The following is a 22,332-nucleotide window of genomic DNA, read 5'->3' as shown; positions in this document are numbered from 1 at the left end:
AGCATTGCTTAAACACGGTTTGAGACACTCTTGACTGTTTGCCTTTGCTTTCTCAGAGTGCCTACCGCATGTTTACAAGTAACACATGTCTAAAACACATGATCAGCAAAGTGCGCCGGGACACGCACCACTTTGAGCGCTACCAGCACAATCGAGACCTGGTTGCCTTCCTCAACATGTTCGCCAACAAACAGCTGGATCTTCCGCGAGGCTGGGAAATGAAACACGACCACACAGGAAAGGTCTGGAAACATCTCTCCTGTGTTCTGTGTTCACATTCTGGATATCTATCCCCTGCTTTTAACTTGTAATTTCTAAATAAAATAAAATATGGCCAAAAAAACTAATAAATTATAATCATATATATATATATATATATATATATACACCTTTCAAAGTTTGGAATAATTAAGATTTTTTAAGGTTGCTGATAGCAAATGCTCACCAATGAGTGTATTTGATTAAAAAATACAGTAGAAACAGTAATATTTTGAAATATTATATCTATTGAATATTATATCTATTAAATTATAATTATAATATTAAAATATTATATATGTCAGCATCATTTCTCCAGTCTTCAGTGTCACAGTGTTAAAATCATTCTAATATGCTGATTCGATGCTTAAGAAACATTTCTTGTGTTGAATGTTGAAAATAGTTGTGCTTTTTTCCCCTGAATACTTTGTTGAGTAGAAAGTTCAAAAGAACAGCATTTTTTTTTAAAACAGAAATATATATATATATATGTATATATATATGTATATATATGTATATATATGTGTATATATATATATATATATATATATATATATATATATATATATATATATATATATGTATATATATATGTATATATATATATATATATGTATATATGTATATATATATGTATGTATGTATGTATATGTATTGTATGTATGTATGTATGTATGTATCTATGTATCATTCACTGTCCATCTTTCTCTTCTATATTTGATTATTTTTACATTTAGTCCCTTATATTTTTACATTCAAAAATTCAGCATATTTACTAATATGTACCATAAGTGAATTCATATTTGATTCATCAGTGGCTTGTTGTCAATTACCACATAACACAATTTTGATGTATCAGGAAGAGCTTTACAGTAATATGCTTATAATGGAAGCTTAGCAGGAAAGCAGGTGGTACTGCAAATGAATGCTTAAAATATACTTTGAAAGTACAACCGTAACATTTACTGTAAATATTTCATGTGTTAGTGTTTTTACTGGCGCATTCATCTAAAGTGCTTTAACATGAATATGAGCTTCACATTTGTGCTTTTAAACCCTTCGGCCTACTTGCTGCTGGCAAAGCTTGACATGATTGTGTTACTCCCTCAGCCTTTCTTCGTGGACCATAACTGCAGGGCCACCACCTTCATAGACCCACGCCTGCCACTGCAGAGCGCTCGACCCAGCATCCTCCTGGCCCACCGCCAGCACCTCAGCCGCCAGCGCAGCCACAGCGCAGGGGAGGTGAGCCGCCAATCACACGCTGCACGCTACACAGTTCAAGCTCCGCCCATGTGGCTTGCACCAAGCATCATTGCAAACCTGACTTCATTCATTAATTAAATTAAACTTTGAGACTTTTGATTTGGGCAGCTACACACAACACTCTAGCCACCACCTGGAGATTTCTGCAAAAATGTACAGATGTAGTTCATATACACTACTGTTCAAAGATTTGGGGTCAGTAAGCTTATTTGTTTTTGAAGGAATTAATGCATTAAATTGATTTCATATGAATTCTATCACTAGCCGCGTTTCCATTACCCTTCAAATTGCGCAAATTGAAATTGCGAATTGAAAGTACGCCTAATGGAAACACGTCAATTACGCAAAAACTCGCATTTATCGCAAAAAAGTTTTTACGCTCGCATGAGGGGGTTTTTCAGGCAATTCGAAAAAGGAATATTTCGCAAAACTGCAATGGAAACAATGCAATGGCATTTACAGGTCACCTGACGTAGATGATGTGGTGTGTTTGGAAAGAATACGAGACAGAGTTCTTTATTAAACTCATATAAGACAAAAGAATTACAGGAATAATGGATTCTAAACCTCAAATAAATGCCACAATCAAGACCTCGAAGCAGATATGAGGGAGAAACACCCAGAAACACCTCATATGTGCCGCTCACGAGTATAATAAGGGTCGTTCCTTACCATTAATGCTTGGAAAACACACATACATCTCCTTCGATTAATAATAATGGCTAGTGCAGTGGCTGGGATATAGTACATAAACCCACCAACGTCTGTTGCCATGGTTTTTGGAATGATTTTACTTATCGCGAGAGGAAAAAATGAAGTTTTAGCAGAGAATTTAGTCGCATAACATCGGTTAATGGAAACGCTGTCATGTCGCAATAGTTTTTTGTCAACATTTAGAAACAAATCTGTAATGTAACTATTGACACTAAATGTACACTACTGTTCAAAAGTTTAGGGTAAGATTTATAAAAAAATGTTTAAAGAAATTAATATTTTTTTAGTTTGGAGTTTGATCAAAAGTGAGTAGTAAAAGTACAGATTTCTATCTCAAATAAATGCTGTTCTTTAAGCTTTCTAGTCATCAAAGAATCCAAAAAAATTAAATATATCTCAGTTTCCACAAAAATATTTAGCAGCACAACTGTTTTCAACATTAATAATAAGAAGAAATGTTTCTTGAGCAGCAAATCAGCATATTAGAACGATTTCTGAAGGATTATGGGACAATAAAGACTTGGAGTAATGATACTGAAAATTCAGCTTTACCAACACAGAATAAATACATTTTAAAAATACATTACAATTATTTGAAATTGTAAAAACATTTCACAATATTACAGTTTTTACTGTATGTTTGATCAAATAAATGCAGTCTTGGTGAGCATAAGCATAATAACTTTTGAATGGTAGTGTATCATGACACAAGCCTTTATTTAACCAATAATGAAATGCTTAAAATGCATGTGACAGTGATCAGATATTCTAATGAAAATATCTTTAGTTTTACATGATAAAACACTCTCAGCAGGTTTCTCATTAGGGAATCTGATGTTCTGTCACGTCGGGGCGTGTGGAGAACAGATCACCCTCTCAGGCCTCTTTAGATATGCTTATTAATTTCACAGCATCGGCCTCCGCTGTGTCCCAGCATGCACAGTGTCATTTTCACATCAGTCCACCCACAATCCCTTGTGTGAGTGCGTTTGTCAGTGGACCATATGTGTATGCATGTAAACATATTGTGTCTAAATATTATTCCACTAATCGTTAAATCCTCTGTGTCTTCATAACATAAAATGCAAATGAGCTCACTTAATTAAAAAGTCCCTCTGCTTATATAAACACCTGGGGAATAAAGGCCAGGGAAAGTTTTACAATCCACTCAGCTTTAGCAAAAGAGCTGTCAGATCTTTAGTCACAGGGCCCTTAATGAAGCTTTCATCTTTAAAGAACACTCACTAGGGAGCACATATCCGGTGAATTATACAAAAGCAACTGAAGCCTATTATTTTATATATATGTTGAAAAGCGTTTTACAAATAAAATTGACTTGACAATGTGTGTGTGTGTATATATATTATACATATACACATTTAAATGTACAGTGTATATATATATGCATACATGTGTGTGTATAAACAAATACACACATACTGTGTGTGTGTGTGTGTGTGTGTGTGTATATATATATATATATATATATATATATATATAATATATATATTATGTATGTATATATTATGTATGTATATATATATGTACACACACATATATTATATAATAAACACAAACTTTTATGTTAGATGCTACAATATTCACATACATTGTGTGTATATACTGTATATATATATATATATATATATATATATATATATATATATATATATATATATATATATATACACATATACATATAATATACACAGGTATACATTTGTACACACACATATATTATATAATAAACACAAACTTTTATGTTGGATGCTACAATATTCACATACAGTATACAGTGACATATAGTCACTGCAGTAAACTAATGTTTTCTTGTGGAACGTCCTGTGGATGTGAGGACATAGTGGTCACTTCCTATTTTGTTTGTGCTGCAGGTGGGCGATGACCCTCGGCATGCTGGACCCGCTGTACTGCCACGCCCCTCCAACACCTTCTCAGCCAATCGCAACCAGTGTCCAGATGTAGTTCCTGTTGGTGAGCCGGTTCAAGCCAAGCTTCATCAGGAAGCTTTTAGACAGAACTAGATTTGTTCATCTTGTTAAATCCTTCATAAAGCATAGTTTTATCAAAATGTGGAGTTCTATCTTTTGAAGCATCTTCATCTGACATTTCACCAATGGCTTTGCTCCTCTCTTTATAGCCTACAATGATAAAATAGTGGCATTTTTGCGGCAGCCGAACGTATATGAGATCCTTCAGGAAAGGCAGCCTGAGCTCATTAGGAATCACTCACTCAGGTGAGACTCAGAGAAATATTACAAATCCAACCTCAGTTCTGAGCTATTGGTTATGAAAATGTTGACGTTTCTAATCCACAGGGAGAAGGTGCAGTTTATTCGTAATGAGGGAGCTTCGGGTTTAGCTCGCCTCTCCAGCGATGCAGACTTGGTGATTTTACTCAGGTACTCTTCCAGTGATTAATGTGAATTTACCCTGCAAAAATGGATGTAAGAAAATATGGAATAATACATTTTGTAAGGTTTAACCTTATAAAGCCTACTGTATCATATACTGTATCATATTTAATATGCAAATTTCTTATCAACTTAATCAAAACTTTGCCAAGAAACCTGTTCTACACAATCGACTACATGTGTTTTGTCATCTGATTGGTAGATTATACTTTGTAGCACATATAATAATTTTGTATAATTGTAAAAACGAGGCGGCACGGTGGCTCAACTTTTTATATTCTTAGCAAAATTTCAAGATGAACCCTTAAGAAGCAACTTTAGTTGATCCATTTAGTTCAGTTTATCCATTTTTATTTTTATTTTATAGAAAAATCAAGTTAAAATGTATCAAATATGATCCATCAGGCTTTTGATGAATGTTTATTTGTTAATCTCTTATATTTGCAGTGTTATAGTTATATACTTATACATACTTATAGTTACATCATTATTATATTGCATTACATTATATGTTTTGAGCTTTGATCATAAAACTAAGCATTTAAACATCATTTTACTGGGAGATATAAACTGATTTTTATCTCAAATCTCATTGATTTATTTACATTACAGGCTATCAGCATTTTATCTTTTTGGCTATTTAAATGCACCAAATTTCATATCTTTCTCAGTTTGTGCCTCTGAATAAAACGTTCCCCCTCAAAATATTCACATAAAGCTCCATATTCTCCCATATCATACTAAATGAGCCATAAAACCCTGATGTATCAAATATCATACCATACAAAAAACACATTTTAGATTTGGACTAAATGTTCAATAAACTGTTATATTATATCATATGTCAGGGTTAAGCTCAAAACAAAACTGCAATTCACAATATATTCTTTGAAAAAACAAAATTATTAAATGAGTAATTGATATCTTATGCAATTTGGCTTTTCAGGGAAATGTATTTTAGAAATCTTGAGTTTGCCTCCAAACACAAACAATCTTTGTCTCTTTTTCTCGCTGTAGCTTGTTTGAAGAGGAAGTGATGTCGTATGTGCCACCTCATGCCTTACTGCACCCCAGCTACTGTCAATCACCTCGAGGGTCTCCGGTCTCCTCCCCTCAGAACTCCCCTGGTCAGTTCCTCACGGTCTCATCTACAAAACTTCAAGAAACATTTATTATTAATACTATTACGATAGTAAAAAAAGGATTTAATATCTTTCATTTGATAACTGCAAATCTGTGTTTCTGGTCCTACCCATCCTTCCACAGCATAGCTTTGGTTTGGTTGTGGAGCTTGACTTCAGTCGGCCAGATTTCCTGGGTATTTTTTGAGTTGGCTGCCAAATCCATCAGATCCGCTATTTGGGATTTGGTGTGTGTTTGGAGTCTAGGGTTTTTGGATAATCCCTACAGGCTGCTTTTAAACCGTGATACTGACACTCTGATTTTCAAAACTCTGTTTGGAGTGTGGCGGACATCACGGTGCCAGAGGGAATCATGCTCTAACAAACCCTGAACTGACTTTAGTCACCGCTGACACTCAGGGATTACACTGTCCGCTGGTTACAGGTTCTGTAATAGAGGTTCTATAGTGCTTTTTTTGCTCGCTTGCAAACCATTCTGATTACTTTTACCCTTTAAAATCTCCATCCATCCATCCTCTCCGTCTATCTATCCATTCATCCATTCAACCAGTCTGTCTGTCTGACCGTCCGTCTGTCCATCCATCCATTCATCCTCCCTTCCATCCATCCTCTCCATCCATCCATCCATCCATCCATCCATCCATCCATCCATCCTCTCCGTCTATCCATCCATCCATCCATCCATCCATCCATCCATCCTCCCATCCATCCATCCATCCATCCATCCATCCATCCTCTCCGTCCATCCATCCATCCATCCTCTCCGTCTATCCATCCATCCATCCATCCATCCTCCCATCCATCCATCCATCCTCTCCGTCCATCCATCCATCCATCCATCCATCCATCCATCCATCCTCTCCGTCCATCCATCCATCCATCCATCCATCCATCCTCTCCGTCTATCCATCCATCCATCCATCCATCCAATCTGTCTGTCTGACCATCCATCCATCCATCCATCCATCCATCCTCTCCATCCATCCATCCATCCATCCATCCATCCATCCATCCATCCTCCCAGCCATCCATCCATCCATCCATCCTCTCCGTCTATCCATCCATCCATCCATCCATCCATCCATCCATCCATCCATCCAATCTGTCCGTCTGACCATCCATCCATCCATCCATCCATCCATCCATCCATCCATCCATCGGTTGTTCATTTATATCTAAACTGATATAATGGAGATCTCAGTTATGTTTAATTTATTTTATCTTTAATTTAAATTGTCTAGGAGAATAGAGTAATTTTGCACCATATCCTTTATGTACAACTGCTACTATTTATTTATTTATTGACAGTGGAAGTTTTTATTGCTCAGAGATTGCTCTTTTTTTATTTCAGGAGATATAATGGGAGATCTCAGTTATATTTTATTTATTTACGTTCAAATTTTATGACTCGAGGAGAAATGATAATAAATATGTTGAATATGTTGAGTATATTGAATAATTAATAAAAAATGGGATCTCTTTCAAGAAATATGATTCACTCGCATATTGCTGTATCGCTATTGCTGTTTGAACAACTTATTCTTGTGATATTGAAATATATATATACACACATACATATACATATATTTAAGTTCAGTAGTTTCACTTAAATGACAATTAATAGGTCATTTTCATTGCTATTTAAGTGAAATTAAATATAACTTAAATATACAAGCTTGATAAAAATGATCATTCAAGAAGAAAATTTCAGATGGCACTAAGAGGCTTTTGCATCTGAACTCTTCATATATATATATATATATATATATATATATATATATATATATATAGATATAGATATATAAATTAAGTCTCATTTGTAAAGAGCCATCGAATTTGACTAATAAAGCCTGAATTGTTCCACATAATCTATACATTTTATACACATTTATCTATGTTTAATAAAAGTCACTTTTCTCAGCAAACTCTCTTGTAACTATGATCTCTTCCTCTCAGGTACACAACGAGCCAACGCTCGGGCCCCTGCGCCGTACAAACGGGACTTTGAAGCCAAACTTCGGAATTTCTATCGCAAACTGGAGACTAAAGGCTACGGACAGGGTCCAGGCAAAGTCAAGTGAGCATCTGTAGGGTACTCCGAGGTCTTGCTTTATAACACATTCTCACACTCATGCTAACCTGTGCTTGTTTTAGGTTGATAATCCGCAGAGATCATCTACTGGAGGACGCCTTCAATCAGATCATGTGTTACTCGCGCAAAGATCTACAGAGAAGTAAACTCTACGTCAGCTTTGTTGGAGAAGAGGGGTCAGTGTTACCACTTTGTTTTAAAGATAACCAGACTTTACACTATATGACATGTATTAATATATATCATTGTCATTGTAAAAAATCTATTTTAACAAATAATCCAATATACCACAGTATGATTTATTGAAGCAGAAGTTAAAGTCTGTTGTTGTATACACACATATATAGATTTTTTCATTGATTCTCAACACGTTTGTTTATGTTTTGCTCCCGTTCAGACTGGACTACAGTGGCCCATCACGAGAGTTTTTCTTTCTGGTGTCACGGGAGCTTTTTAACCCATACTACGGCCTGTTCGAGTATTCAGCCAATGACACCTACACCGTCCAGATCAGCCCCATGTCTGCCTTCGTCGACAACCATCATGAGTGGTGAGTGCACATTTCACAGTTTCATGGCGCATGTGAAGCTTCAATGCACATCCAATATTAAAACCAATATTTAGAATGTACTTGGCTCGGTCTGTGTCTACAAGATGACTTTTGATAGACCAAACTAACAGAAATATATCCCGATGTTTTTTAAACACATCCTGTTGTCAGGTTTCGGTTTAGTGGGCGTATTCTGGGTCTCGCTCTTATCCATCAATACCTGCTGGATGCCTTCTTCACGCGACCCTTCTACAAAGGCCTACTGCGAATGTGAGTGGCAAAGCACATTTCTGATATGTTTTTTGGTAAATATTTTAGGAAATAGAAAATTGTAAAAATCCCCCAAAATCTGGTTAAAATTGAATAAAATCGTAAAAATTTTTTTGCTATAAATAACATGTTATGTGAATGTGATCTCATGAGTATTTGTAAATTAAAAAGTACTAACACAAAAATAAAAATATAAAAAATGGCCCTTCACAAATATATATATATATATATATATATATATATATATACATTTAAAATATATATTTTATAATCATTTACTATAAAATCATTTCTACCTTAAAACTACTTGTATTCAAATATTTTTTATCAATATATATATATATATATATATATATATATATATATTTTTTTTTTTTATTAGTAATTAATGTGGTTATATATATATATATATATATATATATATATATACATACATACATACATACATACATACACATATATATATATATATATATATATATATATATACATACATACATACATACATACATACATACACACACACACACACACACACACACACACACACACACACACACACACACACACACACACACACACACATATATATATATATATATACATATATAGTAATGACAGGATTCAGGATTCAAATTTGAACATATATTTGAAATTTCTTTAATAAATGTACTTGTGCTTGAACTAGACTTGAACTACTTCTGTGTGATTACATAAATCACGACCTTGATTTCATGTTTGTTGATATCTGTGTATGCAGTCCGTGTGACCTGAGTGATCTGGAGTATCTTGATGAGGAGTTTCATCAGAGTCTTCAGTGGATGAAGGACAATGACATAGAGGACATGCTGGACCTGACCTTCACCGTCAACGAGGAGGTGTTCGGACAGGTCAGTGTGTGACTATAAACTGTTGTTTGTGTGCACAACCTCTCGCCATTGTCTCACAGAAGCATGTGTGTGTGTGTTAGATCACAGAGCGTGAGCTGAAGACTGGCGGTGCCAATATCCCTGTGTCAGAGAAGAATAAGAAGGAGTACATCGAGCGCATGGTGAAGTGGCGTATAGAGCGTGGTGTCGTGCAACAGACGGAGAGTCTCGTGCGAGGATTTTATGAGGTACTGAAATCGAATCAACACTCCGGATGCTTTCCCTCACTGATCGTTATTTAAGAACATGACATAAACATGCCACTTCTGCCATGTAGAGTTGCCCAGAGATTTTCCAGAATGCGCTTTTATTGAATTTCTGTTTCATAGATATGGGTCATTGTACAATTTTGGTTGCAAATGCTTTCGCTCACTTAAATATAGCAAGAAGTCTTGCTAGTACATTAACGTTCAGTAGTAAGACTTACATTGTTACAAAAAGTTCAAATTGTTGTTTTGAACTTTCTATTCATCAGAAAATACTGAAATTTTGTTATCAAGGTTTCCTCAAAAATATATCTGCATTTAACGTTATAATAGAAAATGCTTCTTGAGCAGCATATCAGCATATTACAATGAATCCTGAAGGATCATGTGACACCGAAGACTGGAGGAATGATAATGGAAGAAATTACATTTTAAGATATATTAAAATAGAAAACAGTTATTTTAATATTGTAATAATATTTCACAATATTACTGGTTTTACTGTATTATTAACCAAATAAATGCAGATTTGGTGAGCATAAAAGCCTTAATTCAAAAACATTAATAAAAAAAAAAATCGTATCCACATATTCATATATGTCATAATATTAATATAATATTAAAAACCTTGTGATTTTTAAATGGTCAAATTTTAAATGTCAGTGTTGTTAGTCAAATTATGTTAGCTTTTCATTCATTTCTTCAGTTAGCCTAGTCATTATATGATTATAATGTCTGCTCCCATTATGAAAATCAACTTAAAAGAGCAGATACAGAAATATATTTCAAAATATATGAAAAAGTAATTTTAAAAGACTCTTCTTATATAGATTTTTCAGTTCTGCTGTTAATGTTTTTGTTACCTTAAATTAGAACAAGTCGGCCAATGAGGAATGAAAATTTATTTTTAAAATCCTAAATTATTTAGTGTGTCCTTGAATGAAATGAGAAAGAAGATGAATTAATTAATATAGCTCAGTTGGCTTAATGTATGATTGATGAGTTTCATCTCTGAATCTTCAGGTGTAACTGTACAGTGACCCATTTACTCTAGTCTTAATGCCCCATCACACCAAGAATGATAACTATAACAGTAACTGTATTAGCATCCACATCAGATATCATCCTGTTTATTCTGAGTTTAGTCATAATGCTCAAGCTCTTTAAAGCAGGGTGGATTCTGATTGTCTGTCAACATTTTTATCATTTATCAGCTGGAAAAAAATCATTCTGAAAGTGAATCAAGCGATATTGCTTCGCTGTACTGTTATCATTATAGTTCTATAGTTATGGTTATAGATTTTTAGAACTATATTTTTTATAGCTATCGTCCTTTGTGCGAACAGGCCTTTGCCCAATGCCAGTGTTTCAGCAGATCTAGAACTTCACGTCATATTTGATAAAGCAGATGTGCAGCAGATGTTTCGTGATCTGTATGACTGATGTGATTGATGCAGGTTGTGGACGCGCGGCTGGTGTCGGTGTTCGATGCGCGCGAGCTGGAGCTGGTGATCGCAGGAACCGCAGAGATTGATCTGGGAGACTGGAGGAACAACACAGAGTACAGAGGAGGTAACAACACGCTGACAGGTTCACTACAGCAGTAATAAATGATGACTGTATTTATGATGTGTCCAAAACTGTGGGAAAACATAGGAAGATCATGGTATCAAGATGTGTGAAGTTTCTGATTTATGGGTGAAATTTTATCCGCATGGTAGACTGTGGGCTTTCACAGTGTTTGTCATCCACACAGGTCACATTTTGAGTTTATTGGAACAAGTTTATTGGTTTTTCCTCCAGGTTACCATGACAACCACATCGTGATTCGCTGGTTCTGGGCGGCAGTGGAGCGATTCAACAATGAGCAGAGACTCAGATTGCTCCAGGTGAGTGTTGAAAGAGAAATGTGAGCTCTTTTTATAAGACTGTGTACAATTGTGTGTACTCAGACCCGTGGCTGAAATGTCTCTGTTGTCTCAGTTCGTGACCGGGACGTCCAGTATCCCGTACGAAGGCTTTGCCTCCCTCAGGGGCAGCAACGGACCTCGACGCTTCTGTGTAGAGAAATGGGGGAAAATCACATCTCTGCCCAGGTGATGTCTCTTTCTGCCTCTCGATGCAAGATCCTGTATATGAAAGTTGAGATGCATTTCAGAAGCCTTTAATACCCCATGAAATCATATCTAGTCCGTCTGTCAGTTTAAAGGCCGTCTATAAACTCATTAAACTTTGCTAAATTAATTTGTTTAACTTCAGTCATCATCGTAATGCATTTCATTATGTATTATGCCCACTATAAAAAAATTAAATGCAATAATTAAATAAAATGAATATATGCATTCTACTAAGATATATTTAGTGGTCTTTTTAGAAATATATACATGGTAAATAAATATGTATAATAAAATGTAACCAATAAATATGGTTTGGGATCAGTAAGATTTTTTAAATATTTTTGAAAGAAGTCTCTTATGCTAAACCAAGGCAGCATTTATTTAATCACAAATACAGTAAAAACAGTAATATTGTAAAATATTATTACGATTTAAAATAACTGTTTTCTATTTGAATATATCTTAAAATTTAATTTATTCCTGTGATCAAAGCTGAATTTTTCTTCAGAGTCACATGATCCTTCAGAAATCATTCTAATATGCTGATCACTGAACAAAATCTTTGATGTATTTCAGAAAAACAATAAATAAAAGCTTGATGTGTCCAGTGTTATATATGAAACTCAAAACAAATTATTAAGCTTCTACTAAAATTAAATATAAATATTACTGTAAATATTTAACATTAATTGCCAGTTCAAAGCAAAAATTTAGGTTAGAATTGTTTTACAATTTACAACAATCTACCCAGAAAAATCAAAGTTAGTGGATGAAGTCCAATAATTATTTTTTTTGCCACAGATGTAATGTAATTTCAGTCATTGCTAATGTGATCCACAAGATGGCACAATCTGGCAATTCATAATACAGTCACATAAAATGTGGATGGAAATGTATACATGGTCAGAAAATGAAAGGTGTCTTTATTTGTCTTTGTAGGGCTCACACATGTTTCAATCGTCTGGATCTGCCCCCGTATCCCTCCTTCTCCATGCTGTACGAGAAGATGCTGACGGCAGTGGAGGAGACCAGCACTTTCGGTTTGGAGTGAATGTTGACCTTTGCACTTTGAGCTGATCAAATACATTTCCTCAACACGTCTAGAAGAGCAAAGGAAGTAACCATTTAAACAGACACCAGAAGCACGTATATTTTGTACACCGTATCACTTAAACTTACTTCCTCGGAAATGAGCCGAACAGAACAGAAAACAACCAATCACGTTCTCTGAATGTGATTTTTTTCGTCTGCTGGCTCTGGATGCATTGAGGAGGAGGACGACGTGACCAGCCAAAATGCAAAGCTGAGTTACTTCCTAACGGATTAAAACGAGGAACAAAACAAACCCAAAGGACTTTGATATTCTCACTCTTTTTATCTGTAAAAAGACTTTTTACGAAGCATCACAATGCAGCGTAAACGAACAAATGTTGTGTTGTGAGCTTTTTCAGACGTCTCAGATCGCCTCAAGCACTATCACGCACGACAGCGCCGCCTTGTATATCCAATCGAAATGCGTGTTCTTTCTTCTTTTCGTCACATTTATACACAAGTCCGTCTCATATGCTTTCTGTCCGGCTGTCATGTCAGATTTGTGACACTTTTGAATGAATCTGGTTGTGCATATACTTTTACACGCGACGTTTTCAAAGGGCATGTTACACTTAAGTGCACTACATCATCATGAATGTGAGCACTAAGTGCAAATGATAAAAGACGAACAATAGAAGATGATTTTATGACCTTCTAATCCAACCCTGGCCTTTCTGTTGTCCTCAGATTTATTTCTGATGACCTTTTGAAAGAGAATGGTCACATATACCCACTAAATAAGTCAACGTGAAATTAAAACGGACCCTATTTGCATTATGATCCAAAATGACTTATTTATTATTATTTCCATATCCTCATATAGAGGACTTGAATGTTTGCTGATGTGAACGCAGCTTTCTTAATGTTTTCTTTTTCCCTCCGTTCTCAAGTCTGACCGTGTTTTCTTGTATGATTTGAAACTGGATTATCAAGCCCACAAAAAAACCATATCAATACATTCCAGACCTTTCCGTTCGCGTTAACTCAACCCAGCCTTTTATGAAACACTGCCGTGGCTGAGGAACGCTGGATTGTACTCTAGTTCTGAATGTTTTGTATAACCTGATTTTTGTGTAAGAAATTAATATCGCTTCCAGGGAAAACTAGTGTAGTTGAAACTGCCATGGGGCTTCATGAGGTCCATCAAATTTTGGAATAGCAACAGAAGAAAAATACAAGCATATCCTCTTTGTCGACTCTATTTTGGCTGGCTAGGTCATTAATACAAACCACATAGATCTTTGTTTTTTGTATTAAGGCTTTTGCAGTGCCGTGCTGATATTTGTGCTGAATGTACCAAAGGTTTAGGGCTGCCGTAGACTGTCCCAACCACTCTTTTGTCCATGTTTTATTTGATTTAAAAAAAGAGAAAATGTATTTAAAAAAAAGTTAAAAGGCATATCTTTTTAATCACCCAATTTTTCCTCCCAATTTAACTTTTTAGATAGAGTAGTTTTTTCACAATGCTGTTTTACACTGGCTGTTTAAAACCTAAATATAAAATAGTTATAAAATGTGTCCACATTTATGCTTTTTGCTTTATGCTTTTTGCTTATATGCTTTATCTTCATACAACAAGAAGATGAAAATGCATTGCGGATGCAGTATGTCTAATATGTTTGGTTTATCAGGCGATTTAATGGAATAGTTCAGCCAAAAATGTAATTCCTGTCTTTTATTCACCCTCATGTCTTTCCAAACCTGTATGTCTTTTTTTTTGTGTGGAATAGCAAAGTGATTTCGCAGATTGTCCAGGCCGCTTTTCTCCATAGAGTGAACGTTATTGAAGCCTGGGAATGTAGAAAAGTCCAGCGAACATCATGTGGATTAAGACTTGAGGGTGAGTAAATGATTTTTCAGCGAACTGTTCCCTTAAGGGTGTTCACACTTGTAGTTCGGTTCTATTGGTTTGTTTTGGTCCGAACCAAACAACTAAATTATACATTTAGTCCTGGTTCGCTTAGCGTTCACACTGTCATTTTAACACTGAACCTAAAGGTTCAAAACGAAAGGCATAAGGATAAAGTCACAACATGATTAAACAGCTTTTTTGATGTAGCCTATATTTTGTGACGAAACTTACCGAACATCCAAAGCAATGCTGTGTGCTGGGATAATGCGTTCGTTGAATGTGTCACAGTGGTATTTTAGTGGTCAAAACGGTGCCTCCGTTGCACACAAACAAAGATCTGCTGTGAGGAGACACGTTCTGATTCCTGTACTGGACTGTGATGGGAAACATCATCATATGATGAGAAAAAAACGGGTATCCTTGAGCATTCTGTCCTTCTTAGGGTTGCATGTCTTTGGTCCGCACCAAGGTTCGGATGGCAGTGTTCACACATTTATACAAATGATTCGCATTAACAGAGCAATCGCACCAGAGTTTGTTTTAATCCAACCAATTCTGCCAAGTGTGAACACTCGCCTGCCTTTCTAAAGACCAGAGGCTTCAGACTGAGATCTGCTGGTGTTCACTACAAGAAAGCTGCTGCTGCTTTTGACTTTCTGTACAACTTCAATTTTGCACCGTTCACTTGCTCTGAAATGGGTGACTGTTGATTGGATAACAGTTTTCAGAGCTCCACATGGGTTTTTCTGTTTTGTTTCAGCAAAGATGATTGTATAAAGCTGTTTGTCTCACGGAAAATGACTCAAGAGTCTTCATTTCATATTTCAGTGGGCTATTTCTGTTTGTGTTTGGGTTAGAGTTTTTGATTGCATATTCAGTAATGTTTTCAGTAAAATGCAATAATTTAACTGAAACCAAAGTATAAACCATATAAAAATCTTATGCCTTTTATTAACATGCATTTTATTTTATTTATTTATTTGGAAAATTCTGTCAGCCTTTTCCTAGCTAAGATGACATTTATATGTAAGGTAAAACAACAGTGTGGGAAAAATGGCTCAGTTGGTCTTAAAAATATAATAATATAAATACAATAAAGTAACAGGCAATTGTGAGAAAGGGAGAATTTCAAAGTTTTGTTATCCAAGTTTTTGAATCAGCTAATTAATGACATGTGACATGTTTGTTTTCTGTGAACATGAGCCTATACAATCTTGTTATTAATGAATCAACAATAGACCATTTAAATATTAAATATGGTACTTGCATCTGCATTATGGTCTATGATAAATAATTGTAACTTGTTTTCCAGAAAGGCAAACTGGAATTAAACGCATACAGCAGCCATGCTAAAATATTCATGAAAACAAAACAACACTTAAAAGTAAATGCAGCATGAACCTTATTCTTTCAGATCTATAATCAGTTTAAAGAAACTAAAATTCATAACGCATCTCTCAAAATAATGCATGCATGTCTATTTGTGAACAGCAGATGGCAGACCACATTTACGGTTTACTTTCAGAGGCTCTCCCACCAGAACATCATTAGAGACTGTCAAATGTCCATCTAATCTGATTAGATGTTTATTAACCTCTGAATCTTGCGGAGAGACCTCAGAACCGTGTTATAATACACGGCACAAAAGATGCACAATAATGTCAGATTTCAGTCGGTCTGACAATATGGCAGTCAGTCGGAAGAATGAAAATAGATGCTAATTATCACCTTCCACTGTAAAGCGCACACATCCACATCTGGGAGAGATGCGCGTCTTTGCTGCATCAAAGAGTGTGTTGATGCGGGGTGCAAGAAAGAAATCACACAGGCCTTGATTGCCGGTTGTGTGAACTCCAGGCCCACCGCCTCTGTTCAATGAGGCAGTATTTTCAGGGTCCCTTAGAAACCTATTTCAGCTGTTTTATCTGTTCAGTAGTGCTTTGCTGACACTACCCATAAACCCTTGTGCTTTTAGTGTGACATGGACCATGCACTGTTTGTGTGTGTGTGTGGCCTGGTAAACCCTACATTATGGGGCCAAAATATCCCCACAAAGATGGCGATATCTGAAATCCTTGTCCTTTTGGGGACATTTTTTGGTCCCCATGAGGAAAACAGCTTATAAATCATACTAAGTTATGTTTTTTGATGTAAAATGTAAAAACGCAGAAAGTGTTCTATGATGGGTAGGAGTAGGGTTGGTGCAAGGAGACAGAATATGCAGTTTGTACAGTATAAAAATGGTCTAGTCCCTATAAAACATGAAAAAACAATGTTTGTGTGTGTGTGTGTGTGTAAAGTGAGTGGGGGTGACCCTGCTGTAACAGCTGGTGTGTACGCTCCCATGGGATGTGATAAACTCATCCAATATATAATAATAAATCAGGAAGGTTACTCTTTTCTTTCCTTTTTTACAAATTTTTACAAAATACTAAATGCAAAATAGTAAATGCAATCACTGGTATTGATGCATCAGATGTGTGAGCAACAATTCACAATAATGGACAATTTTTTTGACTTGTCATTCCGCGCACTTCAATATCTCACAAATGTGCACATACAGATGCGCATGCACAGACACACAGACATATTGAGTTATTGACCTTGAGGGAGTAAAAAAAAGCTCATAGTGCCTTTTGAAAGATTCCCTGCGAATCATTTTGGTCACGAGAAGAATGTGCATATGGCATCTTCCCCTGGGTTGAGGAAATGAGAAATCGAGTTATTGAAAATCAAGATATTGAAGAGGATCAAATGTATATTTAAAAAAAAAAATCAGCCATTGAAAAACCTAAATTGTTCAACTTCAGCTCAAAGTGCAAATTTCTTTTTAAATGCCTATGCTGGTTAAAGTCAAACTAGATCTTGTCGTACTTGTACAATGTATTAACATTAAAAGACCAGAAGGTACTGTGTTATTACTATATTTATGGATGCCTTGCAAATGAGTACTATGGCAGTATCATACTATTACTAAAGCCTACTGTAATACTATGGCAGTAAAATCTATGTACTATGAGTATTTTCTCCAAAGAATAGCCTACATGGTGGTATACTGTGGTACATGTTCAAAAAACTGTGGTAGTACCATGGTACAGTAGTATACAAGTGACAATGTATCACGGTAATACTCTGGACAAGGAGGCCTATAACATTTAAAAATAGCAATCTTATTAATGAGAGTGCAAAGAACATAATCTAAACTCTTCTCTTTACCTTACCCAGATATACTTTTATAAACCTATAATAATGATTTATATTTATAGCTTCGGGACGGATTTCGCGGTAAAATGCATATGGCATTCTGCCATGTGTCACGTCATTACCGAACAGAGAAAAGTAGCTCCTATTTTTTTTTTTTTACCACTAGAGGGCCTTACATTGTTTAGCTGTAGGTATCTTGTACCTAGTACAAGTATCAGATACCATTAAATGTGGTAACCAATACATTACAAAAAAGCAGCCTACCAAGAAGTTTCATAGTATTTTGGATATGTAGGCTACTATTGTTAAACATTATTTTAGAACCATGCCTAGTCAAAGTAGCACAGTATCTTACACCATCACTGTAGGCTACCATGATACCTTTTGAGTGTTTGTAAGGGGAATACCATGTTTGTTTTTTACAGTTACCATGGTAATGCCACTTTCTGAAGTATGTAAATGCAATAGTAGGCTACAGTGTGCCTGCTTTTGCTAAGTAACATGATCTTGTATCAACAACTTTGTTGGTCTAAGAACATTTTATTAACCAGTCAGATTTTAGGATTAGGATTATGGTTTATCTTAGGGCTTCAATAACATGATCATTCCTTTCAGTTTTAATAGTAGCTCATGCTTGTGGTTAAAGGGATAGTTCACCCAAAATGAAACTTCTGTCATCATTTACTCACTCTTATGTTGTTCCATATCCAAACCAAACACAAAAGATATTTTGAAGAACGTTGGAAACCAGACAGTTGACGGTCGGTAGCCATTGACTTAGTATTTTCTATGACGATGGCTATACCGTCAACTGTCTGGAGGTTTGGAACAACATAAAGGTGAGTAAATGATGATTTTCATCTCTTTAATGTGGTGCTCCAGAACCAAGGAAATATCTCGAATCGTTCTCCTTGCCAATATGACTTTTCACAGTGGTGACGATAAACGCCTTGAATCTTGAATATTCCTTGTCGCTCCTTCCCAAATAGATGTTGCATGCTTACATATCTATTCAATCATGAGATTTATCTTGACGTGGATAAACGTTTCTCTGAAAAATACCCACTAAATGTGAACCGTGGAAACAGATGGACATCAATTTCTCCACGTGACAATTTAGCAGCCACAGCTCACCAGACACCTTATCATCACACATTTACAAAACACATCTGTCGTGAAGTTGACGTATAGCTCTGATGTGATTGGTTGCTTGTGGTGGACAGGAGTATGCATGATAAAATAGCGAAGCAGGAACAGCGTGGTCCTCCATGGGTCTATTTTTACAGGCATGGCAGGAGGAAGTGGAATGGAAAGACTATCTTGCATTATGCATGGCCCGAGAGAAAAAGAGAAGCAGAAGACAGAAAGAAAACAGCACTTCCTCTAGTGGGACCACAGACAAATGAATGCTTTTATAGTTAGTGTGTATGTAAATGTGCATTTTATGATCTGTACTATAGTAGCTGAGAAACAAATACAGTACAAATATTACATGTGCAATTGTATGGACAAACATTATTATTAATAATTGAACAGTTTTATTGTGAACGTGAAGGATTTTGTCCATGCAAAATTTTAGTCAGTGCCAATAATAAACCACAACCAAATTCTTTGCATGTACAGAGAAGTTCAGGGAATTTAAAACTGTGACACCAGGATAAAAGTAATGCATATTTTGTTTAGTCAAATGGAGGCTGATTTGAATGAAAGCTCAGTGTGAAGTGCGTCTCTCATGAGCAAAGCGGCGGGTCTGGATCTCTGGAGACAGGTGTTGACTAATGAGGAGCTTTTTTCTGAATCCAGCCATGATGATTAAGTGTTAATTACAACAGGTCAGCTTGACACATTTCCAATAATTGGAAATATTTTGGGGACTTTTTGATTTGCAGCACAACACAAAAGAATGCATTAGTGTGTCTAATGAGATGTCTATTTAGCTCGCCACTGACACTCTTGACTTTCTGGTGTCTCTTTCAAGGACTATTGAGAATTTAGAGAAAGAGCTGAAAGCTTCATCGACCAGCTGAATGTCAAAATGTATTTTTTTCCTGTTTTCACAGCTCGTGTTCAATACATCAACTGAACTTATATCTATGGAAGCCTCAGCCTCGCGTTTCCACCTCGAAATAAAACAACTCTGTCTCACAGTGTCTTCTGAAAAAAAAAAAAGTTAATGTTTTTTATACAGTTTTATATACCTAAAGGTATTTTATTAACATTACAAAAATATTCATTCATGATTCATGAAAATAAACATTAACTGAAAAAATATATATCTATATTTTTTTCAGTTAATGTTTATTTTATTTCAAGTAATGAATTAATGTTTTTTAATGGTTAACTATAGCTATAACTAATAAAATAACATTTGTCACGATAAATGAAAATCTGACATTTGGTTTCAAGAGCATTTTGTGATTGATCTTGTTTCATGTTTTTTCTTTTCTTTTTTTTTGGCGCTGTGTTTTTGTATAGCATTTTTGTTTAATCTGTTTTTATTATTATTTATTATTTAATTACAGATTTGAATATATATATAAAAAATATATGTAAAAAATATTTTTTACTTTAAATCTACAACATTTGCACACAATTCGATAGTAAAATCACAATATATATATATATATATATATATATATATATATAGTATATATATATATACAATATATATATATATATAATAGTGATTTTACTATCGAATTGTGTGCAAATGTTGTAGATTTAAAGTAAAAAATATCTAACAAAATGCAAAATGTACCAAACCAAAGTGGCCTTACCTTGGTACAACGATATTCTTTTGAAGTGGAGTTACATGTATACAATGTGGCACATGGAAATGGTAAAAATTCATGGTGCATATCAAATAACCATAGTATATGATACCATCATTGTACCATAGTACTACCATGGTTAGTTATTTCTAAATGTCTGAATATTAATAGTTTTTTTTTCATAACAAGTAAAAAAAACAAAAAACATGTAGCTAACCTGTTAATCTCTGGTTTTATCCGTGGTCTGGCTATACAGTTAAATCATGGTCACCATGCAAAAAACACAAATCCAATGCTTTAGTTACAGTCAAAGTGCTCCTTTAGTAATCATGTGACAGTAATGAAACAACACGATTGAATTATGCTCTTGTGTGAGAGAATCGAATGAATGAGGTATGAATTCACTGAGGGCGGTAAATTCGAGTCTAAAGCAGAGTACCGTAGTAAACCCTCTCAACCACGCCAGGCTTGTTTATAATAAAGCTGTAGCGAGGAGAAAGATAAGCGGAGACGCTGAACTCTATTTCTAACTTGGCAGGCTTGTAAACACTGCCAAATGTGACAATAATGTCCCGTAACCACTGCCAGCTGCCTGCCAGATACCTGACAGCTCTCAATGATTCTGCTGTTTCTCTGCCAATAGGGTTTGTAAGGGCTGTCCCGCTGCATTAAGAGCTCTGAAGCTTCCAGATTCTTCTCCCGCTTTGAAAACGCACCCTTAACGCTCGACTGACGACATCCAAGCATTTCCAAAGGAGCTTGTTTTGGTATTACCAAGAGGCAGGAGCTAAATCTCACAGCGTTTACATGTGGGGAAGTTTCTCAGAGTTTGATGCTTCATAATCGTGAATATCCACTTCAAAGAAAGAATGGGAAACCAAACGGTCAAATTCTATATATGTATGCTTGGTCGGACAAGTAGTTGACACCTGAAAAATGTGGTGTATATGAAGAATAGGCCTATATTTTATTCCAATCACACTGAGTTTCTCAGTTAAAGGACTAATTCAATTAGGCTGGAGAAGAATTCACCCCTTTGTCTTGGTGCCTGGGTGAATTAAGGTTTAAACAGACTTGATACGGACTGTCAGACCCCATTAGAAAACAGCAATCTGACAAAAAAAGAGAGGGAAAAGAGCTGAGAGCTATGGCACAAAGCTACTAGTGCCAACGTTATTCAGGCTGTTGGTATAAATTAAACATTGACTGTACTCATACGACTGCCAGGACAAAACGCTCCACTGATTATATGCTGTCAGCGTGCGGCAAACACAGCCAGCGAAAGTGAAGGTCAAACATGTCGGGTTTTTACATGAGAGAGAGAGAGACTTCACTCTACTGTTTGATTGATGGCACTCTTTCATCCCACATCACCTCGCTCCTTTTCACGCAGCTTTCAAAATATGAAACGCTGAAAGAGTTGAGGACTGTATGACA

At 35.6% G+C, this 22,332-nt stretch overlaps 1 protein-coding gene across 1 annotated transcript in view; it reads left to right on the top strand.

Moving 5' to 3' along the window:
* Positions 1–15,718, top strand: part of hecw2b (HECT, C2 and WW domain containing E3 ubiquitin protein ligase 2b) — a 42,030-nt gene extending 26,312 nt beyond the window's left edge. The window contains exons 14-29 of the mRNA XM_084095247.1: positions 57–242; positions 1,369–1,503; positions 4,131–4,230; positions 4,397–4,493; positions 4,575–4,658; positions 5,688–5,797; positions 7,769–7,889; positions 7,967–8,080; positions 8,302–8,454; positions 8,626–8,724; positions 9,485–9,614; positions 9,695–9,841; positions 11,317–11,431; positions 11,663–11,748; positions 11,843–11,955; positions 12,916–15,718. Of these exons, the coding sequence (XP_083951373.1) occupies positions 57–242; positions 1,369–1,503; positions 4,131–4,230; positions 4,397–4,493; positions 4,575–4,658; positions 5,688–5,797; positions 7,769–7,889; positions 7,967–8,080; positions 8,302–8,454; positions 8,626–8,724; positions 9,485–9,614; positions 9,695–9,841; positions 11,317–11,431; positions 11,663–11,748; positions 11,843–11,955; positions 12,916–13,027 (1,902 nt within the window). The 3' untranslated portion in view covers positions 13,028–15,718. The remainder of the gene's footprint in view (positions 1–56; positions 243–1,368; positions 1,504–4,130; positions 4,231–4,396; positions 4,494–4,574; positions 4,659–5,687; positions 5,798–7,768; positions 7,890–7,966; positions 8,081–8,301; positions 8,455–8,625; positions 8,725–9,484; positions 9,615–9,694; positions 9,842–11,316; positions 11,432–11,662; positions 11,749–11,842; positions 11,956–12,915) is intronic.
* Positions 15,719–22,332: the final 6,614 nt, after the last annotated feature.

This window comes from Abramis brama (genome assembly GCF_963993115.1).
Source record: "Abramis brama genome assembly, chromosome: 2".
In the NCBI taxonomy this organism is placed as follows: domain Eukaryota; kingdom Metazoa; phylum Chordata; class Actinopteri; order Cypriniformes; family Leuciscidae; genus Abramis; species Abramis brama.
The sequence above is the reverse complement of the archived record's forward strand: the minus strand, read 5'-3'. Positions and strand labels throughout refer to the sequence as shown.